Genomic DNA, 26,222 nt, shown 5'->3' on the forward strand with positions numbered 1-26,222 from the left:
TTACTCTCTGACCACAGTCACAGACTGTTTTTCCATTAGGGGAGCTGTCAGGGTGAATCAGTGTTGCTGACATACAGGGAAAAGGTCAGTAGACACTCACAAAAGATCTTGATTTCTGTCTCAAAAGAAATGTGTACACTTTGACCATATGAGCACTGACTAACCTTGACATCACCCACTGGAGCTGCTGACTTATCAGTTGATGGAGTAAGAAGTCCCAGCTGTGTGTGTTTGTTGTAGCTGTTGTTACTGTCTGTTTTGCAATAGCTGTGATTAATTCCCCTTTCTTCCTGATTTTCTTTTGAATCTGCTCCTCTCTTCACCTCACTGTATCTGCCTCCACTTCTCCATTATTTGTTTCTCTTCTGCTTCCCATAAACTGAGGAGGAATAAGTCTCATTTGAGGTCACCATGGCTTACACTTTTCCAAAAATGTATAATTAGCTGAATTATAATTTAATAAAGCGGAAGAGAGAAAATGCGAGACAAAAATTTGTTCTTTACTGACAGGCAAAAATTGATGCTGTAAGACTTTACAATACGTAGGTGGCATAAAAAAAAATCAAGAAGTGGTCGAATTGACTTAAAACTCACACTAAGCTTAGAACAATACACAGTAAAAAAAAAAAAAAAAACATTCACAGCATAATTTTATCTTGTCTGAGCTCATAAATGTTGCTAATTTGTGCTTTTCCTGACCAAAGCCCAACATTTATAATACATGATACTATAACTGTACTTCAAAGTTTTTTCATCTCTCATTTACACAGATAAAAAAAAGACAGACAGTCGTTCCCTCAGCAGCACCACACATAAACCAGTTCCTAAGAAAATCCACAAATCTCTGTCCAGGTCTCATATAAGACAGGATGCCAGAAGCCATGGTTCACTTTGTTTTGTTTTTTTGCTATGAATAGAAATACTAAAAATCTCTTTGTAGCATGACCATATAAACCTGGATTACACTGGATTTCTATGAATATTTACATGTGCCTCTTTTTAATCGTGGACATTAGCATGCTTCCAGACAAATTAAAAAGATGACTTGTGCTTTGATCAGCCAAAATGTTTCATCCTGTCTGTTGTTCACATGCTACTTGGGCAGCATGTCTTGCAGGTCTGCCACAACAAAGGCAACCACAGCCCACAGTGCCGAGCAGAGGTCCATGTCTCGAGGTTCCTGGACGGTCATGGTGTCCCCCTCGCTGTGGTGGAACCAAAAGTAACGACTGTCTGCCACATGAAGGCTGGCACCTGGATGAAACACGGAGTGAAAGAGTCACACTCTGCTGTTAATGACGAAATACAAACTATCACACAAAATGTTATGTGTTCAAGAGCTAAGTGTCCACACAAACATTTGAGTCAAGGTCAGAAAATCTCCTATCAGGAAAGAAATATCTGATTTAATCCACAGTGGAATCTGTGGATCACAGAATCTGTTCTAGTTTTTGGTGAATGGTTAACACTGCTCAGAACTAAAGATGATAATGTTGGTTTTCACAAGCTCATCTTGCAGAAATCAACACAAAGAACTACAGTTCATTGTAATTACTTTTTTTTTTATATATAAAATTATAAATGAATCTATATTACATATCAATTTGTTCTTTAGACATTTACATGTCAATTGCTTTTGCTGCTGCTGTACCAGAAAAAAGATCCTTATATCAGCAGCAGTTTTATGGCAGAAAAATTATTTTCATATAATGTCTGTAAAAAGAAACTGACTTAAGAGTACTACAGGTTAACTTGTCACACTCTGAAAATATCTTATTCAGTCAGCTGCTCAGCTTTGCAGTGGATCACACGTCACAGAAGGAGATAATAAGAATAATCCAGCTTTTCCAACTTTTATCTCCGCTCACAGCTTGACATCATCCTACTAATGCCTACCACCATCTTTTACTTGAATGTACTGGTCCTTTAAGACTGATCAGTTCATCTGATTCCTCTAAATTTAGCCTCATCTCTTTAACAAAGGGTTCAACACAAACCAGCCAGTTAACCTGCTCTTCAGTTTGAGGCAGGAAAACATGGAGGAGTCCATCACATCTCTGAAAGCACCAAATACAGAATTTAAACTTGTAAAAACAAAAAAATATATATGTAGTGCATTCCCAAATGAAAACAGTGACCCGAGTAGAGTATATAAGGTCTACATATGCCTGTTTGCATCCTGTACCAGTGTCACTATGTGTAATGCCTGCAGCATGGCTATCTTAACACACATTCATATAGGCCTGTAATGACTACAACACAATAAAGTGACTGGCATCATTTGAGTCGAATGTGATCAGTTTTTATCAAAATCATCATTTGATCCTCAACCACAGCAGGTTCTTGTTTTTTTTTTTTTAAGTTATGAAGCTATACATGTGAAATTCTTAGAATAGCAAATCAATGCAGGCAAGTAAAAGCTTTCTGTCTTATTTCCAGTTAAGGCAGGGATGAGGAAGGAAAGTATCTGTAACACACTAGGCAAAATTAGCTTTCTAAAAGTTCATATAAAAATGCAAATTAGTAGCAGCAAAGCAAGACTGATGGCACATTTTCCCCCTGTGTTCTGGTTTATCAGCAGCCACAAAAAATGTAAAGCTCAAAAAGACAAGACAGAACAGAAAAATTATGTGCACATCTTTTTATGCAAAGGAAGCTACAGAAACTCATGTGATCTTTTAACACTAGCCCACCTGAATTCCTGGATTTCCTACATATGGATTTCCTTTCTATATGCTTTTAATTGCAAAGAGCATGTTTATTTTTTCAGCTTCTTTTAGTACCTAGCGATCCTCCATTAAGATGTGCAGTTTGTTTTTCTTGGCCAGTGACACAGTGACCAATTTTATCTGATATGTTTGTGATGCTTCACACAGTGATGCTTTAGGCCATGTCTGACACTGACTGAACGGGAAGACTGCCTCAGGGGGTTCATGAAACTGTCTCAAAAGTCTGGACTGCGTAAGAATTCATTTCTGTGCGGACATTATGGAGACATTGAGTCTAAAGTCAGCCAGAGGAATAGAGTATCCATTATTACAACAACAGCGCACAAACAGAGATGCTCACACAAGCAACCACACTTGTGATTCAAACACAAACAGGTAGATTTGAAGAGATAATTGTTAGCCAGGTAATGACATGTATCTTACTGAACGAAACACCAGACAAGCCTGCGGGAGGAAGAGGAGCTGTTTGAGTAAGGCTTTTAAAATTTATGATGAAGAAAGACACTGGGGGAGAATTTGGGTTTCGGGAACATGAGTTATATGATGATGCAGTCTCCGGAGCTGAAGGTGGCAGTAATGGGTCATTAAGTTGGATGTCACCATAAAACAAGACAAGAGTTTTTGTTTGTGGCATCGCCATGTCGAGAAGACGCTGCATTCTTCATTGCGAACGCAAACAGCCTTTATATGGGCTCCCAAAGGAAGACGAGGAGAAGAACCAGTGGCTGAGGTTCATATTTAACACAGTACCGCAGCAGTACAGCCCAAACCTCGTATTATGTTCACTTCATTTTACTGAGGACTGCTTCCTGAACCGTGCACAGTTCTGTGCTGGGTTTTCCAGACGGTTACTGCTAAAAGATGGTGCAATTCCCACTCTGATGAGTCCGCCGGAAGATTCACCAGCACCAGTATATGTAAGCACACAAAGATGTGGAGTTACTTCTTAAAATAAAACGTGCAGCTACTGATCATTCAGGTGTAAAGTTGTAGGTTCACAGCAAGCTCAGCTGTACATCAGTACAACACGTATTTCTGTTCATTTAGACCAACAAAACACAACAATGAGCCATGAAACCACTTTAAAATGAAATGCAGGCCATGTGATTGGATGGACCATGCATCACTGGCATGCTTCAACCAAACAGATTAAAAAACTTTATGGGGTAGAAAGCTGTTGACAGGAGAAGCTGAATGGAAAAACTTAAGTATTTGGATGAGCCTTGCAAATTAAAGGTACATCCATACATTCACTTGTCCAGGTTTACATACAGCTACAAAGCAATCTTTTGAAAAGCTGCAAAGAGGTAGTCAGAACCTCTCAGGGGTAACTGGCTAGAAGTGAATAAACTGCGCTGGTTTGGTTTGTTGCCACCATAAGGTGGTGGTGAAGGTGGTTGTTTGTCATTTAAAGTAAGCTGTCATAACCAGAAACTGAATCCAAGGAGGAAAATATAAGTGTTATATACATCTACATGCGTTCAGGTAGAATCTCAATTTTTTAAAAATATATTTAGTATGTTATACTGGATCTGGAAAGACTCCACTCAGTTATGTGGAAAGCAGCAGGTGGGTTTTATCATTTTATCTACTTATTTCTTATACGCATCTTTCAAGTCCATAGGAGGGTTAAAATAACCTAAAGTTAACTTGAGATCACTTCTTATTTGTAAGGCATTCGTTTTTTGTTTTTTTTTTTGTGTGTGTGTGTTTAATTAATTGCATCATCTTTTTGCTGGAGTTTTAAGCGTCAACTCTGGAGTGTCACACATGTTCAAGCTTTTGTTGGTTTAAAATGGCTTGTTTGATTATGGAAGAATAACATGTACTTATTCTTTGTTTCACTGTTTAGGAATGTCGTGTGAACACCAACTGTCAAGTGTCTCCTCTTGTAAGACATGTAGGGTCCCAAACTGATCCCCCAGACTTTGATTTCCCAAAGACAAGATCAGTGAGCACACAGCTGTCCATGAAAACACTACAAAACCACATCAGAAGTACAGGTATGTTGTCCTCACTGAATCTTTACTACCTTATAATACGTATGGACATTTTTATTGCAACTGTTAACCAGTTACAACTGTCATGACTGCCTTTTTGTTGTGTGCACCAAAGCTACACAGGTTAAAGTGGCCAGCAGAGATTGCGGTGTTTGTACAGTCACCCTGCCCTTAAACAGTCCCATGCTGTTCCTCCAGCCAACGCCAGTAAAAAGGCCCACCAAGAGACCTCGACTCAGCCTAACAAACGAAGAAGACCCTTCAGAATGCAACATGTCTACAGTAGTTTACAAATCAGAGGAGTCGACATGAACATTGCTGTAGTTTAACTATTTTCTGCCTTTGACCTTTTTACCTTGAAAGTAATGTCTTCTTGGGTAAGACTTGGTGAATTACTAGGTCAGAAATGAAATGGCATATGTCCATACTGGTGTCAAGATGAGTCTCATCCGAAAAAGGGAAGAGGGCAAAAAGCACATTTGAAGCTGGATTAAACAGCGTATAACCGTGTAAAAACACAACTCTCTCCAACAAAACTCAATATTTGGCCAATATGCTTCCTTAAAGTAGGTTTTTTTTTTAGGGGGGGGGGGGTGTTTATGATGATTTCCACTCATCATATGAGGGAAACTTGGAATAAAAAGGTCCATAACTTGACCTATTTCTAGACATTCTAGACATAGAAAGAGGTCTTTCTAACTGCATGTACTGTTGTGAGGGAAGAGATTAAAAGACACTAGGGCTCACAGAAGAATCACTTAACCTAAGTCTCCATGAAACTTGGATTATAGAATGAAATATGTAGCAAACATTTGTTACCAGTTGTAAAGTCCCAGTACACCCAGTTTACATTGTAATGGGATTAATAAAATATTCTGGCCCAAATCCACATTTCACATTCTCCCTTTACTCCATCTAATGATCAAAAACCAGCTGCCTTTACAGTCTCCCTGGTAATTAAACATATGTCAGCTCCACTGTATTAGTTTATTATTAGACCCTGACCTGATGTTTTTACATAACTTATTGACTTTATAAAATGTTTTTTGTTTATATATATATATATATATATATATATATGGCTGAAAATGTACTATAAGATATCCCGTGGTGTCTTCCAAGTACTGCTTGATTTATACTAAAAGTAGACCATGCTTCTGACGGTTTGAATATTGAACAGAAAAAAATGCTAAAAAATTAATCAAAACTCTAAAAAAAACTATCATATACAACAGTTTTTCCTCATGCAAACCACTCTGGTAATAATAATGCTTGTGCACTTGAGCAGGGGTTTTCAAAGCCTGAGAAGTGTTATCTTAGTCAGACAGCATTGTAAATTCCTTGACACTTTCAGGATGTTTGCTTCTCAATTTCATTCACACTTAATAGGTGAGCCAAGAGATGCTAATCAACATATCCAGACTGCACATTGTTTGGATTAGTTTCTGACCTTGGGAAAAACCAAAAAGGGAGAAAGGAGGTTTCCTCACACTTTGCACTAGTCTTCACCAGATTGGAATGCTGGCAAGGAAATAAATGTCCATGAAAACCAATTTGTCTGTTGACATGTAAAATGTCAGCTGCCTTTGTTAGGCTTGACCCTGTTCTGCTGTCTTTTACTGTGCTACTAGACTGCCTGTACTTTGTTTTCTGTTGCAGATAATATACCCTCAGGATTAGCTGTTGATCATTGAGCTGCCATGTGAAACATCAGTACCACAGAAGGGAAACAAAGCCACCCTGTGATTGTAGATTGACTTATGTACTATGTGAGTTAAAGAGACCAGCTCTGAAAGCAGCAGTGTTGAGTGAGCATAACAGCTGTGTGCTACAGAGCTCACCAGTGGTCAGCTGAGAGGGGTAAAAAATTCAGTACTCTGTTCCAGGGTTTGTCATTTATACACATGAATATCAGTGCACAGGTGGGATATACATGTCTTGCACTCTGTAATCACAGATGAAGAAACTGTGCCCTGACTTATAAATTACAGTTGTCTGTAGCGATGAGCATGGCAACGTTTGACAAACTTCAGCGCTGCTGCAGAGATGTTATGTGAGATTCTGATCAATGAATGATCTTCAGTGTCACTGTGAAGTAGCCCCTCAGCTGGCCCCTAATGCCAAGTACATCCTGGAGTGGGAAGCCACAAAAAAGGAGAAATCAAAATTAGCTGCCTTTTTTTCTTCATTTCTTTCTTTGCAAACACATTCAGCTTATGGGGACATCGGTGGATGTTGCCCATCTTTCATTTCTCAGACTCCATTTGGTTTCCTTTCAGATCTGTTGATGAGGAAAAAAATAGCTGCTCTTACGATTGCTGTTAAATTGTCTGCTCTGTATTGTGAACAAACATATTTACACTTTGATGTAAATAAGTATGTCAATTTTCCTTTTAATAAGGCTTAAATGCTTTCAAGAACCATTAAAGGATATAACAATCCATATCACATAATGCTGTTTTTGTTTTGTTTTTTGCTCGTCTGCTCATTAAAACACATTTAAGGTACATTGTGACCTTAATACAGCTTAAACCTTTGCCTAAAAGCAGTTTTATTCCTTACCAAATCATATAGAAGAGCTCTGCAGAATGACATGACGGAGCAGGAGACTCAAACACAGCTGATTTTCATGTCGACTTGGTGGACAAGGGCCCTCTTAGTCATTTTATCATCATCATCGTGTGGTAAAACGTCCTGTTACATTGAATATGTGTTTTTATTTTATGCCTTTGAGATGTTTGGATTACAGTCATTATATGGATTTATTGCAGGCATCTGCAGTAGAGCCTCAGTCCATCAAGATATCCACACAATTTAAATCATTACCCTAATGTTTTCAACTTTCAGTCCTAAAAGATTTCAAGGTGTCTGTCACTGAAGTGTGTTGAAAGAGAAATTTATTTTTTTCTTCAGTCAGAAACCTATGACTTTAGTCAGCTCTGAATATGGTGAACCAGTTTCTAAGTGGTTACTGGATTTAACAACAAAACAACAACGTAATAAGCATCTAATAATGTATAGATAGAATGGAGTGAGTGGGTTTCAGTTGTGTTTCCTAAATTTTATTCAGAAATGAGCTGTACCAACTCTGATTTAAGAAATTAATAAATCTTTTTTCATAACTGATGAGGTAAGAGATTAATACTGGTTCATATCCGTGGTTTGTACTTATTTCTTTCTGAAAGACGCTGCGACTAAGCTCTTTTGACATTCACCTAATTGATTGTAATGGCCAATTTCAGGGCAAATGTTGGAACGTTCACGTGTTGTTAACCAGTAGCGCGTGCGCGCTCCCGCAAGGAGGAAGGTTCCTTACATCAAGGTTACATTTCACTCATTACACCTATAGTGAAAACATCGTGGTTTGTATTGCAAGTTTACCTTTTTAGGTAAACAATATCAACGTTAAGTTGACATAATAATAAATAACAGACAAAAATATTGACCTGACGATTGTAATGAAATTTATTCTTAAAGCGACCCTGGTTTGTGATGTTTGCTTCCTTCTCTCGTTTATAATCAATCACTTAACACATCTACGTGACGTTACAAAGGTGTGAAATCATTAGTTACTTAGTCTGAATGAAACCCCAGTAAATAAAGATACCCATAGTGTCACATAAAACCACCAAATAATACGGCTAGGAGTCGATTCTCGCATGTATACGTTCAATAAGACCGAAGTCTGCGCATGCGCCACAGACACGCTTTGACCCGGAAGTTGGGAGAAGCCAACAGCTCCTGATTATTTTGTCCAGTAACTGGGACAGCTGAACTGTAAAGAAAACAAGCAAACCAATAAAAAACCATGGCGAATTCAAAACCCCTTCATTTCTGGAGCGACGAAGAGACAGAGTTCATGCTCTACCAGCTGAGAGACTTGAATATTCTGAAATACATGGATGGTAGGAAAACAAGGAATGGCCGCCTGTTTAAAAAAGTGGCAGAACAAATGGAGGATGCTGGATTTAAAAGATCACCAGAACAAGTCCGTGTTCGCTGGAAACACCTGAAACAGGCTTATTACAACGCCAAAAAGAACAACCAAACTAGTGGTTATAATCCAGTTTCTTGCACATATTCTGAGATATTGGAGGAGCTGCTGGGAAGTCAGCCATTGTACCAGTCCACAGAGCATGGCGTGGACATTGGCTTAATTCCTTCGGTCTCAGGTGGGTTAAATTGTCCATAAATTAACTGGTTAACATATCAAAGTGGTCATATCCAAACACCATTAAGAATGGTTGATTGATCTCACGTAGAAAATCATTTTTGTGATCATGTCACGTGATGGACGATTTCCGTAAACATTTATATTTGTGGGAACATAACGTAATTGTTGAATAATTGTGTTTTATTTGGGAGTACTTTGTAGTAATATGTGTCACGTTGTAAACGGGACCGTGTTGCAACAAGTCTCACAACAGCTGTTCCCCCGTTCAGATGAACAGAAAAAAATGACAACGCAAACCTGTAAAACAAAAGTGACGGGGTTTAAATATAATAAACCATCAAACCACTGAGAGAAGGGGGTTTTGTTTTGTTTTTTTGTTTTGTTTTTGTTTTTTTTTAGATCAAGTCTATTTAAAACGGCAAAGTTCACTATTTTTTACACTATGTTCTTAACAGCAGTCAGTTGGACCCCCAAACCTGTCAGGAAATCTCCCATCCCATCTTACACAACTCCACTAGAGATCCATTTTTTAGCCGAAAATGTAAAAGTCTTGTTAGAGAGATTTACATTCTGATCATTATCATACAATCATATTCCTTTTGATGATTGCTAATAAGATAATTATTATGAATCATGAAGTTTAATCTGAGAGAGGTGCCACACAGATGGCACACTGGTATGTTTGTAAGACTGCTTTACCCAGTCTGACCAAGTAAAGGGTGTCCAGCTCTGGTCCCCGAGCAGGTTTTCCTTCCAAAAAATCTGAATCTAATTAATCGTCAATGTGCAGACTTTAACAGGTTACGGGATCCATTTAATGTAAGCCAGGTGTTTTTATAAAGGGATATATCGAAAGTCTACAGGACAGCGGCCCTTGAGGGCCAACTTTGGACACCCTTGCTCTAAGTGAATTTTAGTTTAGGCAATGGTCCAACATCAGCTGCAGTCTTATTGAGGTAAATGTTAGTTTTGACAATTTTAAACTTTTTTTCATTCATGCACTGTCTACAAGTTCAGCATTAGCAGGAACTGACTGCTAGATGGGGTGTGGGCCAAGACCTTGAGTAGAGTAAAAATGCTCTTGGTGTAAGATTGTGTCATAAACAACTTCTGTCGACTCTTTTACGGTCCTGAACTTGTTTTCCTCCAACAGCCCAATACATTACATAAAGGGGAACTGGAGCATTACGGGTTTATTTCTTACAACGGTTAAACATTTGTTTAACAGGCAAGTGGGCTGTGATGATTTGCAGCTCTCTTTTTCGTGTTGTTTTTTTTTTTTTATTTAGAAAGTGTCCTGGATGTGGGGGACCTGGAGGAGACAGTAGAGGGAGAGTCACCAGAGACGGTACATGAGCTTGATTGGAACTCATCTGAATCATCAGAGAAGATTTACATTCCACAAATGAAGAATACTGCTCCATTGTTAGAAAGGGTGACCAGCACTCCTCCCTTGGATTTACCGGGTGAAGTTCTTCAATATCCTGCCTCCAAAGTAGATATGTGCAGTTAATTTAATAACACCACATTACAATATAATATTTGTTTCTAGCTCTTTCTGAGGAGACAGTGAAGACACCATCAGAGAGGAAGAGGCGTCGCAAATCCGATGTGGAACTGCTCATCCATAGGATGCAGCAGATGCAGAAGACTTGGATGGAGCAGATTCAGCAAAGCCATGAGAGGGAAGAGCGCTTAGTGAGCAGCATTCTGCAAAGCAATGAGATTGTGGTATCTGCACTGATGGAGGGTATCCGCAGCCTGCGCTCTCCTATGCCACAAAACTCACCACAGGTACCACACACTGGCTCTCGAAGTCTGCTGATCGGCCATAAAAGAAGCACCATAAATGAAAATGCTTTACCACATTTTTCTGTTTGATGGTGTTTTTTTTTATTTTATTTTTTTTATTGTACTTGTGTTAATGTGTGTATTGTGTGTCTTTCTTTCCCGCCATCAGGCAAGTGAGAATAACGGAAACACATCTCATATTTCACCTGCTGTACAACATTTGAGCTCACAGACGGACTCTAAAGAGAATACATTACTCTACAAACATCAGAACGTCACCAGCACAGGTTTGTAGTCATTAATTTTATACATGAAATGAACAGAAAATGCTTTAACTGGTCTTCGTACTTGTACAAGTTGGTTGGAGCTTACTTGTTTCTGCTTGCTGAAACTATACTGACAGGTTTGCTTTGTTATTTTGAAGCTACCCAGACAAAAGTGGCCAGCACCGACTGTGGCGTTTCCACCCTCACCTTCCCGCTGGACAGCCCACAACTGTTCCTTTACCCAACAGTAGTAAAGCAGCCATCAAAGAGACCTCGACTCAGCCTTAAAGACAAGGAAGAAGGCCCCACAGAGTGCGGCTCCTCTAAGGGGGTTCTGGTACCAGAAGATTCAGCATGACCTTCCACTGCTTTGCAGAGTTTCTGTTTGTCTGAATATCTTTTTACAATTAGTGGCTGACATATGAGAAAATGGAAACACCAGCTGTGCTGAAGACTTTGGTTACTGTGGCATGAAAGTGCCAAATATCAGCATATCTAAACAACCATAGTAGTAACCCTGTCCAAGACTAAAATCCTACTTCCTCGTGATTTCCTTCTAACCGGTAACAACCTCTCACCAGCTCCACTGCAACAATTCAATTTTTATAAATATTAAGATCATTTTTCCTTTGTTTTTGCTCCTTTATTAAAAAAAAGGTTAGAAACACAATGTCTTCTGAATGCAGCACAATGTGTATTTGACAGGAGGTGTTTAAACCATTTAATCTTTTTCAAAACTGTAAAGTATTTAATACTGGTTAAATAAGGGTTAGTTCTCCAGTGGAAGTAGAAAAGTTAAGGGCCAGCAGTGAGTATGTTGCAAGTTTCCTTTGATAAACCAGCACTTTTAAAATAAGCTGCATATTAAATTAAAAAGCTGCATATTAAATGAAGGTTGAGCTAAACTTTGCCTGAAAATGGAGTCGAAACATACAGCATTGGCACTACGGTGGAGTCTCACCCAAACAGATAAATTTAGTCCCATGAAAACTGATCTGTGGTTTGGGGTAAAATTAACAACTTATCTTCAATAACTGTATCCGCACACTTAAACATTTTGAAGTTGCCTGTCAGTAATTAAAGAAATTCTCCTTAAAGGGGAATTTCTGTCTCCACTTCCTTAAACTGTACAACTTTCTGTTTATAAGTCAAAAGTAAGGATATGATTCTGTATGCGTAGCACTTTCAGGAGATGGGGCCACAAAAAAGCAGAACCACTTAAATAAGAAGTGTTATTTTAAGTTTGTGTGTTTTTCCCCTTTAACAAAAGTGATGAAAATGAATAAACTTCACATGTTATTGCAAAGCTGCTGAACAACATTGTGTTTTTAAAATAAACTTGTCTTTCTTGTATCCTGACTTATTTACTGACCTGGTATTCCTGCCTGCATCCATGGTGAGATGTCTGTTCCTTCAGCGTTGTTCTCCAGTTTGGTTGTATTAATGGGAGCTAGAAGTTTGACCACCTCTTCCATCACCTGTTAAAATGGACACAGCAGCTCCACACATCAATTCTTTATTATTTACTTGATGTAATTACGAGTCCATGGTACATTGTTCATTTCTTGTTCTAGATGGCCATTGAAAGGCAGATCCCAAACTCAAAGTGTGATAAACATCCTTTGTCCGAGTAAAATGTGGCAGTGAACATAAAATATAGAACTATAAGGCTTTTTTTTTCTTTAGTTTTGTGGCTTGTAGCAAAGAGTCCCCCTGAAGGAAAAAAAATTGTAACTTTTGCTTGGATGGATTATTTTTTTCTGTCACCTTTCAATATCTGTATTTTATAATCCTGCAAAAATAATGCCTACAATTTATAGTCTTAGAGTTTGGCCTTTAAAACTCACCTTACGTGCCGCATCACTGCCAGTAAACTGCAGAGCAACAGGGGTGAATGTCCCCAAGTCAGACTCCATAACAAGGTCAAAGTTGGACATGTTCACCTGTGTAGAAAGAGAAAACAGCCAGAACAGAGTCAGAGCAAATAAAAAGAAAAAGGTGAAAGACCAAGTGAAGGCTCTAAATCGGTCACTAGGGGTCGCTGGAACAGCTGCCGAGCTAATTGAGGCCATTTTAATTCTATTTTTACATCAAAACTAAGAACTGGATCAACCCACGTGGGGAATTATGGTACATTGGTGAAAGTGTACTTTTTCATGCTGCATCTCTGGTTTTGAAAATGTAGTTTATTATAGGTCAAAGCCTGCTCTGCAGCAAAACCGCTAAAGGAAGAAAACGTAGACTGGATTGTTGCATATATCCTTTGCACAGAGAAAAATTCTGGGAGCTAGCCAAGGCCTCTCCAGTTTGCTGAAAGCACATTTCTACACTCCTACACTGTGCTTTAACAATGCCCTGACCCTGTTTACAGCAAAGACATTTGCTCTACAGCTTTCACAGTAACATGCTGCTACAGTACCTTATGGAGATTAAAGTACTGCTGAGCCCCGACTCCACCCTGCTCCTCAGCTGTCCACAGCACGGTTCGCAAAGTTCTCCTTGGTCGCAAACCTACAAGCAAATGAAGATGAAAATGAACACAGCATCAATAAAAAATACAGAGCATAGAAAACTAGGAAAAAGTCAAATAAAACAGCTGAAGCTCTTCAGATTATATATCAATAAAAAAAAAAATCCCACATTTTAAAAGTATTTTATCTCTATAAGCTGTATTTGTTAAATAAGCCGTCCAAGTTGTGAGCTGTTCAGCTCTTCCCAGGAATATTGTGTTTCATATTTGGAAGCGTTTCCTGGTCATGTGTGTCCCAGTTCCTCTATGAACAGATATATTTCACATTTTAAAGAACGCTACCTCCACATATCTGGGAAACCTATGACAAATTGGATCTATTGTTACTACTATCATTAATAATGAAGAAGCATTTTAAAATTTATTTTGGATAATTGATTTAAATTTCTGGTGGAGCTTTTCTGAGTGGAGTTTATGCATTTCTTCTGTGACAGAGTGGCTTCATTCCAGGAACTCATTTTTTCCCCTCTAACAAGACAAAGACATGTATATTGTGATAACCTGTGATTCATTCATGTATGAGCATGAATAGCCATCTGTGTGTGTGTGTGTGTTTGAAGCTGACATCTTGTCCAGGGGGAGCCATTCTTTTCTCCTTGCTGGAGTTGCAATTGACTCAAACCCCCCCAGCCACGGCCAGGATTCAGCAGTTATAAATAATGAACGGCTGGATGATGAAACAATAAATTAGTGACTTTATAACTGACTACAAACTGAATCATGGATAAGACCATCGTGAGCAGAATGAAGGAATAAATGTCATTGTGAGGTCTAGCCTTAGAGGTTGCGATTCAGGTTTTAACTAAGCCGTTTTCACACTGAGGATGTTTCGGACAAAGTTCTGACAATTCGGGCTGGATGTTTTCCACAGCTGCTTGGTGCAAGGGAGGAGTTGCAGAAGAATGGCTGTCTGGACACTGGAGACAGTAAGTGATTAAGAAATCGGGCTGTAGAATTCACTTGTGTTCTCTTGTAAACAAGTTGAAATAGATGAGGCTCCTTGTTATGTTGATATGAGAAATGCATGAATTGAAAAAAAAAAAACAAGAGGAAAGCAGCATGGCATTGCTCTAAAATATTTTGACATTTTTTACATTGTTGCATCCGCCAACATTCTGGAGATCTTATTCACAGGCTTGGTGGAAAATCTCTGCAAGAAGTCTAGAGCAAAAGTCACAGGCACTAGTGTTCAAGCATGCTACTGTTTCTGGACATCTCAAGAACATTTCAAGACTCCAGTAAGCATTGTCCAATTGGAACTATAATATTCTTATTTTAGATTTACAAGTCAGTCAAAGCTGAATATGAGATCATTTTTACAAGTTCTTGGTTGGTGACACTAAAACAGCAGCAGCACTTAAGTCCCAGCAACTATAGAAGGAATCTTAGAGCACTGATTATGTACACTGTTCAAAAAAAATAAAGGGAACACTAAAGTAACATGTTGTAGATCTGAATGAATAAAATATTTTTATTAAATACTTTGTTCTTTCCATAGTTGAATGTGCTGATAACAAAATCACATAAAAACAATCAATAAAAATCAAATGTATCGACCCATGGAGACCTGGATTTGGAGTTATACTCTAAATTAAAACACACAACAGGCTGATCCAACTTTGATGTAATGTCCTTTGAATAAGTCAAAATGAATCAGTGAATTGTCAATCAGTGTTGCTTCCTAAGTGAACAGTTTGATTTCACAGAGGTGTGGTTGACTTGGAGTCACATTGTGTTGTTTAAGTGTTCCCTTTATTTTTTTTTAGCAATGTAATTCGTATTCTCCTTAATTTTTGTAATGTTGCCAGAGGACAACAGAAAGTTGAAACTTTTTGGAAGGTGACTCTCTGAGGTAGAAAGTCTAGCTGGTGGCTTCAAAGCCAAAAGCAACTGCATTCATTTATTTGGCTCATTGTTTGGGGTTAAAGAAACTTCTGAAGTATGTTGGTCGCACATTTCTCCTGGTTGAAGGTTTTAACTGAATCTTTAAGCTGTTTTATTGTATTGTTGTGTTTCATTTTGTTGGTCTAAATACAGGTTTTTAATTGTTATCACAATTCTATGTTTATTATGTAAGTTGGTTTTTTTTGTTTTTGTTATTGTAAAGCATTTTGTGACTATTTATTTTCAAGTTAAATAAAATGTACTTGTCAAAGTTATATGTACAGTTGAATGGAACAGAATATTATTTTAAGAACCCAATATCTAATATCTATCCACTGATCTCTTTCAAATATTAGACATATACTATTTATGAATATTCATTTCTCTTTTGAGCTGAACTGTTTAAGCTCTGTCATTCTGTTATTATGGAATTTGGAATGGTAAACACACTATTTAGTATCACATGCAACTGTGAAAGAACTGTTAAATGTTCCTTACATGAAGGATTTTACTTTGACTTAAGCATTTTCAATCTTAAAATTGTACTCCAGCACTGATCACAACACTGATTTGTAAAGTCAGGCCAAAACAACCAGTACGTAGTCAGTAATGGGTCTTTTGTTATTAACTAGATATAGTTAGATGAATAGAGTATACCATTTCCACAGTATGTACATGTGTAACATCATCTCTATATTGCAATGCACTATGCTTGTCTCCCTCAGGAGTACCTAGGTCTTTGATGAGTGACAGGGCTTCCCAGGAAATCATTGCTCCACCCCCATCGTCCATGGCACCTTGGCCCACATCCCAGCTGTCCAAGTGACCGCTCAGTAAGACGATCTAGGGGATTGACACGATAGAAACTGTAAACACAGAAGAATGCCTGAGAGAATGTTTTGGAACCATTTAATTGTTTTGTTTTTGGGGTTTTTTTTTTTAGATATAAAATTATCACAACCTAACAATTTTGGATAACACTATCTGAGTCATATCCTTTTTAGATTTCATTAAATCCCACTCACAACACTGATTGTTTCTGAAAAATAAAATAAAAAAGCTTTTTGATGGCAAAAAAATGGTGATTTCTGAAAGTAAATGAAGAAAGTTCTCCTATGGCCTCTTCCAGGAATTTAAAGGGGAGGGATTCCTGTCCATGGGATGACCCTGACCCCATGCTCCAGGTTAAAAAACATGTTCAGATCTGAACAAACTCTGCCTGGACAACAACCCAGAGGTCATTCCTTTAAAGTGAAAGTAAGTTTGTCTGATTATGAAACAGAAATACTAAAATGTAACTTTAGACATTCTAGTGGGAAGGCCTCAGGGAAGACAACACCAGTGTCTTAGTCAGTCCACCATTAAAACTGCATTAACTTTTTTGAAGCCCCATTTTTGTTTCTCTAAAGCTGTCATTAGGGTGAAATTGCAGGTTGACTTAAATACTTCCTAAACGGCATTCCTGTCAGCTTTATCTGTGCTTAGCTGGTGTTTTAGTTGAGACAATGAAAAGAGCAGACCTCTATTTTATCTGGTTAAGGCAGAAAATGTCCAGCCTGGCAATTTTATTTAAGCATGTATAAGGAAAGCAGGCTAGAAAGTAAGACTAGCATAATATACATACAAAATATTAGCATTTTTGCCTTATGTTAGAAAACAGAGGCTAAGGATGTCAGAAAATTTGCGGATGGATGATTTTACAACAGAAACGCAAGCATTCAGAAGCATTCAAATTCTGGGACTCACTTTAAATGCTCAAAACACCAGAATTATCTCCATCTGTTTTTTTTGTATTTCTACGCACAGCTTTTCCTCTGTTTGACTTTATCAGTGTATATTTGTTCATTCTAAAGCTGGATTGTAAATCAAGTTGACGGTAGATACAAAAATCAGCTGCACACCAAAGAGATCAAAGTCTGAGAAGTTTGTGGTTTAGTAGTTTGCAGCTGTGATGACAGCAAAACACTATTTTTTATCAAATTCAGTAAGTACTGATGATTAGTGTCTTGAGAATATATAAGGTCAATGACAGTCTTTGAGATGTGACTAAATAAAGAGCCCATATGCACATTGAGAAGCTAATAGAATTATTTGACATATTCTGAATGTTTCTGGTAAATTGCAGCACCTTGTTTCATGCTTTCTGAAAAGCTTGCCTTTAGCTCCTCTCTCCTACTGAAAGGTCCAGTCTGTGCTGCTTAGTCATAAAATATGGAGTACTAGGCAGCTTTTTAATATTTGTTTGAGAAGCATTAAACAAATCACTAGGCAAGCATAAGGCAAATGTGTTTTAAAGCTATAAAAACAAGTGAGAGATAAATAATCGTGGGCTACCGTCATCTCAAAACAGTTCCTAACTGCATCTTCTGTGGAACTTCCCACGGTGTAGACTTTGGCTACGTTCTCTTACATGCATAATGAAACATAAAAAGCAGCATAACACACTGAAGGAGAGTGAAAAACCAATAAAGTATACGTTTACTTTGATATTTTAATTCAAAGAAGGATGGAAAGAGCAGAGGAAAGTGGGAGGAAAAAAATTAAAGCAACTCAGCAGTCTTGGATGATCTTAAAGGGCAAGTTAAATTTTGGAAATGACACACTAAACCTCAAATGTAGACTTTTCTATGAGCAAACGCGCACACACAAACACACACACACACACACACACACACACACACTTTTCAGCTAAAATTACTGCTACTGCAAACAGGGCGCAGAGTGTGTGTGCCAGATATGATGTCAGCCGCAGCATTACAACATGTGTTTCAGCTCCCTTTTCTACAACGATGGACCAAGTATTGGTTGCCAGATCAGACTAATGACATGCTACTTCAGTAATAATCTGCTGTTTCAAGTTTTCAGAGTGTGTTTTAAGTTGGCTAAGAAGAACAGAAGTTACTTAAATTCCAAACCCAAGGGATTTCTTAAACGTAAAGCACATAATAACACTGTAATACTGGGTGTGATACTTTGACAGTGATTGCTGATAGTTTTGTATATCTTACAGAAGAAATTCCTACAGCAAACACTGTCTACCTTTGTCAACTCTGCAAACATTGTTTACTTTTATCTGCTGAGAAAACACATTCTGACAGATATATGGTACCTAGAGGCCTTTGTGTGAAATACAGTGTTCACACTTCCATAGGGACAATAGAAACATCACAACCATCCATGCAGCGGCAGGTATCCCCCAGCTACATACAATCCACATAATGACTCATAGATCACATGATGGAAAATGTACACGTGAATCATGTGATATACATAATTGTGTTTGGTCAAACACACCTAACAAGAAGCTTCTTCTCAGTTTTCCTATAATGCTGCAGTTTACCTTTGCAGATGTTATCACTCTTAAAGAAAACTGTAATGACACAATTCAGAAAAAGTAAAACGATTTTAGAGCATATTCAATAAAAATTGTTCTGTCAGTGTAGATGGGAAACATTGATCAAATGAAAAACGACCATTATAAATTTAAAATATTCCTGGCCTCTATTTGTACAAAAGAAAATTAAGCATTCAGAGTTAAATCACTGTCTACAAGCTATTTAACAACTTTTACTCTGTGCAGAATCTGTGTACCCACATGAAGCATCATGTAAATGTGAAGAATGCACATTTGAAGAGAAATCTGCAGCAGCATCTTATTCATTTATCAGTTTGTACCTGTAAGACATGTATGCAACGTTATCCAGATCTACGCAAATGATACTGTCCTGTGTTGGTACAAGCTGGGTTAAGTGATCTAGTTTGTTCAGAACACAGATAAGCTTCATATTTAAGGCAAGAGATATTTTGTCATCTTATTCCATAAGTTTAAGAAGAGCCAAACAGTAAGTAAATGGTTCAAAATTAAAATGGTAGAATTATGTGATTTAAAACAGGAGTGAAGTACAAAAAAATTACGCCATTATCTGAATAAGAATACACTATTTTTTTCTTTGTCTCTTCCTTATTAAAGGTAAAGTGTGTAACTTATTTGGCTTTGTATTAGCAAGTAAGTATTTTACCAAAGTCTAATCACAATTACATCCAAATGAAAGCATTCTCGTTGATTAGAATGAATCATTTGTAATACATAGGTGACGGTACACCCAACCGAGGTCTGCCATGTTGCATCGACATCTTTGCATACGGTAGCTGATAGAGGACAAGCTTATTAGCCTCACGCGCTTCAGCTGTGAATCCCTCTGTGTTGTTGGGGAAGGAGGAGAAACATGGGAAGACTATAGTGAACCATTAAACTTGTCGTTTTCCACTGGACCTTCCACTGGTGGACCTTCCATATCCCCATGAGAGGGAGGAAAAATAGCCAATAAAAGAAAAAACCATGATAACCATGAGAAAACAAGAGTCTACATCAGTGTAGCGTTTACCACATGCAGACAATTCCTGAGGGAGAGGGACCTCTAAACTGATGAAGTTGCAGCTTTCTGCTAGACAGCTAAGTTAATTCAATGTAAGTGTGAAGTTTATTTTGGCGTTATGTACGAAACAGGGCAGGTAGTCCCGCAACTGGGATTAGTCGGATAATTTACTGTTATTTGCGATATAAAAACAGCAGAGATGGCAAATTGTTAGTTGGCCTACAGTAGAAAAGATCCAGTTTTCAGTTGCTGTTACTGTTCACAGAAGTCATACCAGTAGGCGACCTTGTGCTTCTTTCAGCTGTAGAGTTTTTCTTTGTGTCTCACAATTTATTACATTACATTTGTCAAAGGGAGTGGGGGTGTATATCCTCCCTCTAGTCTGACAGAATAGACAAAAGTAATACCAGTTTCTTGTTGTAATTTAATCACTACACATTAGCTATAAGCAGTATCTTGGAACCAAATAATTTATCGGCATTGGTATGAAAACAGAATTATGTATCGTTAATCACCTGACGAGACACTCGAACTTGTAAAAAATGTCGACATTTTCACATTTGTGACTTTATACGACTTCGATAGCGGTAATAACGTACCCAAACGGAGAGGCGCCAGAGAGCGCTACTTGGTTGTTTATATTCAAGCGAACCACTAGATGGCAGTAATTCTTACACACTGGGCTTTAAAGTAATGACATCGACTTTCATCGACTTCTAGAATCATCTGACCAACCAACCTAGACATCCAACTGGAAAGATAGTGCGCAGTGTGATAGTATATACAGATAAACAGACATGCAGGTACATGTGACGAGTGACTGAGTGCTACCTGATCTGGGTACTGCCAGCCTCTAATCTCAGCTACTGTGTTAAAAGAGTCGACATCAGGCAGAGTCTTGGCTCCCATTGTGAGTCTAACCACAATCTTCTGCCCTCTCTGGGCCATGCGCCACATCAGCTCAGCATCCTCCACGGTGATGCAAGCTGTAGGGATGCGTTTAACTCCATCTTGGTAGTCCTGCCAACCTGTGTGGGGACTACAAGGAGAAACGTAAAGATGGAATGTATGAGTGTTGACTAAACTGCCAGAAATATGAAGTGCACGCCCCATGGGCATTAAAACAGCAAAAGGTAGTGAAATATTGTAGATACAGACCTGTTAATAGAGAATGGGGTGACTGATCGAATGAGTGTAGCCACAGCTCCCACTTTGGCTGCCTCTGAGGCACCAAAAGCACGGTAAGCCACTGTCTCTCCATAGCTGACAAATGGCTGATTAAAAACCACAATCCTTCCTGTGGCCTCACTGGCTCTACGCTTCAGCTCCTCAAAAGACTGAACCACTAACACCTCGGCCTTGATACCTAAAGAGATAAGACTCAGGCAGTCAGTTGTAAAAGGAAATTTGATGACAGATTTTAATAACTGTACAAAGCAGAGTCTACCCTCAGATGGTGTTCCCACGCTGCTACCCAGTCCCAGTATAGCCATGTTCTTAGCTCTGGGTGCAATCATCTCTGCACTCTCTTTTCCTCTTACCCAGTGTGGGATTTTCACTGGTTCTGAAGAGAGAACCACATGAGATGACACAAAAATCCAAAAGCTGTTAAACAAAAGATCAGCTTTCTGCTGAGACTGTTTGCAATGCATCACTCACTGCAAACCTGAATAACACTCACCAAGATGCACATCCAAGCCATCCTGTGCCATGGCATTGTGCATGTATTTAATAGCCATGTCCAGGTTTTGGGAACCACTCACACGATTCCCGATGGTGTCAGTAAAGTCAGCAAGCCGCCTGTATGAACGGTTCTGGGCAGCACCAAACACAGCTAGCTCAATGATCCGTTTGGCAACATCGGTATAGCCCGCAACCTCTGTTGCTATGTTTGAACCTGGGTTTGGAAAGAAAGTTGTGTATTAAGTCCAAGTCTTTTTTACTCAAGAATCTTTACAGAACTTTAATTGCAGAACATATACAAATATTTTATAAAGTATTTGCATGAGGCGAGAAGGTAAATTTATTCATAACAAGGCAGATATTCAATAATAGCACTGTGTTATCCGAACTGATCGGACATCCAAACCACCAAACAACTTTTGATAAATATGATTTTAATCAGATATTATATCACACAGTATATTAAAAGGAGAGAAAGAACAAACTTAGATAAGTAATAATTTAGCATTTATGTTAAAGAATATCTTCCTTTCCTTTTTCATTAGATTAGATTAGAATTCCACAACACATTTATAGTTCACACACACAGGTGTTGGGCCCCCTATCAATACTTGACAGACTGTGGGGCGCCGTGCCACTTCACAGTTTGAGCGGGTGCGCCATATACAGAGGCTGTGGCTTCTCAAAAGCATTTGAGTGACATGTTTTAAGCACCTATGTGGGTGCTCCAGACTACAAAGAAAAATCTCACATCAACTCTGCTTTCAATACATCCCCTTTTCCCACACTGTCTCAGTAAAAAAGTTTGGATTACCTCTCCTTACAGTTTCATTGGCTATGGACCTGGTAACAGATGCTGAACTCATGTATCGAGCAGAGTGAGGATGACTGTCAGACACACTTGACAGGATGAGGAAGACAGAAAGAACAAAGACGGACCTTGCCTCCCAAGCCATCTGAAAGCACAGAAGGTGTTTACTGGTTTCTTATGAACTTGGCAAGTCTGATGCCACACTTATATAACATCTATCTGAAAACACTGTATGGACTGCAGTATTACAGTACAATTACTGTATGTAGTGCAGTATTACAGTACAATTACTCTTCACAGCACAGACAAAAGTATGACATCTGATCTAATGTTTAACTTAATGCTTTTACTTTTACTTTCAGTTTTGACATAAATAGAAAAAACTGAGCTCGATATCCATTTTACAAACAAAGTAGTTATAATGAAGAATCCCCTGCAGGGATTAATCTTTCTTTAAAATAATAATAATAAAATATTGACTTAATAAATGTTTCAATGCAGATGGATGGGGTGAAACGTTATAAGTTAGTTTTCAGACAGCAACAATGAGAGTAAAACTTCCTGCTGGCACGAGAGAACAAAACAAACTCAAACCTTTCACGTCAAGTTAGTGTCTCTGATGTCTATGATGTTTATGTTCTTTATAAGAAGGGTAAAGGTATCCAAATGCATGTCCAAAGTACCCGAATCAAACCGCTTCCGTACTCTTAATAACAAACGTAACTTCCGTCTTCAGCCTTTTCATAATAAAAGCGTTATGAATTACATTACACGTAGTGGTTTTAATTTTTAATTTTATTTTGTACGTATTTCCCTCTAATATATCGTATGGAATAGACAGACTTTTCTCAACGCTTACAAAGTGAGGTCGCCAGATGTTGGGGTTGCAAGAGAGGAATGTTGCCAGTTTCTGGTTCATGCAGGATTTTGCACAACAGTCTCTGTTGTCGATGGACTGTCGAAGTTTAACAACACAAAAATCTCACAACACACAGAGGTGCAGCTGAGACCCCTCGATAGTTTAAATTTACCCATCAAAGTACGCAACCAAATTTATTTATGAAGGTAGGAGGACCAGACAGTGTAAAATATCTTATAAATACTATTCTACCTTTTAAAGTAGCCAATCCTGCTGGTGAGATGCCTCGACAGAGTAAGTTACCCCATACAACCTATCTGTTGTTAGGCTTTTATAGGAATAAAAAAAAAATACAATAGGCATACAATTTATATAAAAATGCATAAAGTACATGTATGAAATGAAAACTGTTTGGGTTATTATTTGATTTTTCACGGTTCTCACATGTTCTTTATTGGTGAAAGGTCTCCAGTGAAGGATGGTCAGTTTTGCAGCCAATCTATATTCCTGTGATATCGTGCTAGTTTGACGGGTTTTGTGCATGATTCTGTGTGTTTTAACTGTCTTTTAGAAAATGCAAGACTTTCCTCTTTTTTTAAAACTATCATCTGAAAACAAGCTGGTTGGGAAATCTCTTCTTTAGTCTGCTGGACATGGTGTCTGCAAAAGAATTTCCCATTTTGATTCATTTGATCACAGAATAGTTTTTCACTTTGTCCCAGACTATTTCAAATGAACTTTGGCCCAGAGAAGATGGCAACGTTTCTGGATTGTGTTCACGTATTTCCTTTTCTCTGTATGATTGCATTTGTGGATTGTGCACACAGACATTTTGTACCATATTTTACCTTTGGACTTGCCCCTGTGCTCACAGATTCCTCCTGATTATATGAACACATGATTAAATTAGACATTGTAAATGGTGAAATATTTTGAAGTCTTCACAATTTCTTCAAATGACCTTTTTCTGAAACTATTTTTACACATAATATACTTTTTTTTTTTAGGAAGAGACCGAGTGATATTCTATATAAATACATATCTAACTTATAGTATTTGCAAACCAGTTCTTTTACTTAAAACATTGGACTTTTGGTTAATTAGATGTTAATGCTTCCTTCACCATAACATTATTACTATAAACAGGCCTATCCCTTACTCAGAAATTTTATTTGCCATAATAATGCCCACACTTGGAATGCATTGTATCCACAGTCAAAAACACTGCACTTATCTGCCCACATCCCAGTCTGTGGTTTTCATCCCCCATTTTTCTTTGCCACTAATCTACTGCATTCCTCTGCAGTCACTGGTATGCTTTTCACTGTAAGAGTCCCACCCATATCAGATTAACTTTGTTTCTCACTACATTACTGCTACTTGCAAAATAAAAGGAATTCATGCACAATGTTTTCCCTGTATGTTACTTAATTTCAGTAATTTGCTTTTTCCATAACAGGATTAAACCTTTTCACCATCATGCATGCTTTATTCTCCACATCACCACGTCTTCAATCCAAACGCTGCTATGTTGGTTTAACACAGGGGTTTGAAATCTTCTTTTTTTTTTTCTTTTTTCCCTTAAATTATAAGGGTTTTCTGCATAACTGTGTTAACATGTAGGGTTAACGTTTTTACCTGCAGCTAAGCTTACACTTTTATACATAGTGAAGGCATTACACTGCAAATCACAAGAATGGGGGGACAAAAGACTGTTCTAACAATTTTGACATTTCTGTCTAACTTCCCTCTCTTTTAACCCAGTACAACACAGCTAGATTAGATTATTTTAGATTAGATTAGATCAAACTTTCTTCATCCACGCAGACAGGGTTCTCTGGAAATTGAGGTTCTGGGCGCACACAGTACAACAACAGTTCAAAAGATATTAAAAAATAGAATATAAAATTTAAAATGGACACTACACAAGCCTCAGTATTAAATATCATGTTTAAATATTTGTACTTACAGTGAGGCAAATAAGTATTTGAACACTGTTATTTGGGTAGTTCTCCCACTTAGAACTCATGGAGGGGTCTGAAGTTTTCATCTTTTTATTCTTAATCTAAAAAAAAAATTCTGGAAATCACATTGCATGATTTTTTAAATGATTTATTTGTATGGTACCGCTGCAAATAAGTATTTGAACACCTGAGAAAATCAGTGTTGATTTTTGGTACAGTAGCCTTTGTTTGCAATTCCAGAGGTCAAACATTTTTTGTAGTTTTTCAGCAGGTTTGCATACACGGCACTCCACTTATTTCCCTCAGTCTGACACACTGTGGCCTGGCAATATGGTAGTTGGAGATCCAGCCAACCAGACAAGGGTCTACATGCATCCTAGTCAGTTTATCCTGGAGCAAAAGGGGCAATGCAAATTAGCTTCAAGTGTGTGCGAACAAAAGACGTAATTATCTTTTGCACCTCAAAGAAAATGGATGGCTTCATCTCAAACACAAGGAGTGAAATATTACAAGTGACCCCATACTTTGAGTTGGTTGTCATATGCCTTGTGGTGCAAATACCAGAATGTGATCAGGACAATGACTTAAGATATATAACATTTTTAAAAAAAACTTTTAAACAAAAACACTGGTTTCACAGAGCATAGAAGTTAAAGTACACTGACTTCTTCATATGTATCATCTTAAAGGGACATTGTGTAACATTTTCTGTTGGCCACTGGGCAAAATTCATCTGTTTATATATGTGTCATCATTGGTGTAATTTGACCCCCGGTCATAATCTGACAAGTCATTTCAAATAAACTAAAATGAACAACAAACACACGGACTGTGTGTTTGGATAGGGGATAATTTAATAGAAAGCAGGGATGAAAAGAAGAAAGGGGGTCAACAAAGGGACAGAAACCAAGACAGACTGAAATGTGTTTGAAAAGCAGCACATCTCTCGATGTAAGACAGCAAAGTATGAAATATGTGTTTTTACACTGAACCAACCCCATAAAACAAATAAAAAAACACACATCAACCACTTAATTAAAGCCACATTTTTTATTCAGTAGTGAACCTCATGAGCTACACCAACATCAGCAACCCAGTTCACTCTTGGATGTTTCCATTCACGTTTTATTGGTGGTGATGCTTGGTTGATTATCA

General features: G+C 38.0%; 4 protein-coding genes across 4 annotated transcripts in view; 2 read left to right on the forward strand and 2 right to left on the reverse strand.

The window, feature by feature from the left end:
• Window positions 1-552: 552 nt before the first annotated feature.
• On the reverse strand, window positions 553-22,939 carry LOC306756185 (carboxypeptidase Q-like). Its single transcript, XM_079240867.1, has 11 exons — window positions 22,839-22,939; window positions 22,248-22,389; window positions 21,432-21,647; window positions 21,198-21,314; window positions 20,909-21,116; window positions 20,582-20,789; window positions 16,106-16,217; window positions 13,380-13,471; window positions 12,808-12,903; window positions 12,333-12,438; window positions 553-1,254 (listed from the first exon to the last, which is right to left on the reverse strand). The coding sequence occupies exons 2-11, from the start codon at window positions 22,387-22,389 to the stop codon at window positions 1,094-1,096; spliced, it is 1,458 nt and encodes a 485-aa protein (XP_079096993.1). The 5' UTR covers window positions 22,839-22,939; the 3' UTR covers window positions 553-1,093.
• On the forward strand, window positions 3,368-5,752 carry LOC306756187 (uncharacterized protein; the record flags this gene model as incomplete). Its single annotated transcript, XM_079240869.1, has 3 exons — window positions 3,368-3,646; window positions 4,582-4,732; window positions 4,845-5,752. 3 exons carry the CDS (start codon window positions 3,368-3,370, stop codon window positions 5,039-5,041), a joined length of 627 nt encoding a protein of 208 aa, XP_079096995.1. The 3' UTR covers window positions 5,042-5,752.
• Window positions 8,471-12,180, forward strand: LOC306756186 (uncharacterized protein). Its single transcript, XM_079240868.1, has 5 exons — window positions 8,471-8,901; window positions 10,193-10,369; window positions 10,456-10,697; window positions 10,864-10,981; window positions 11,119-12,180. Exons 1-5 carry the CDS (start codon window positions 8,538-8,540, stop codon window positions 11,316-11,318), a joined length of 1,101 nt encoding a protein of 366 aa, XP_079096994.1. The 5' UTR covers window positions 8,471-8,537; the 3' UTR covers window positions 11,319-12,180.
• A 3,176-nt stretch (window positions 22,940-26,115) lies between the features above and the next one.
• Window positions 26,116-26,222, reverse strand: part of sdc2 (syndecan 2) — a 13,229-nt gene continuing 13,122 nt past the window's right edge. The window contains exon 5 of the mRNA XM_079240751.1: window positions 26,116-26,222. This exon is cut by the window's right edge and continues 2,647 nt beyond it. The gene's annotated coding sequence lies outside the window, so the exon portion shown is untranslated.

This window comes from Telmatherina bonti, assembly GCF_933228915.1.
Source record: "Telmatherina bonti genome assembly, chromosome: 5".
In the NCBI taxonomy this organism is placed as follows: domain Eukaryota; kingdom Metazoa; phylum Chordata; class Actinopteri; order Atheriniformes; family Telmatherinidae; genus Telmatherina; species Telmatherina bonti.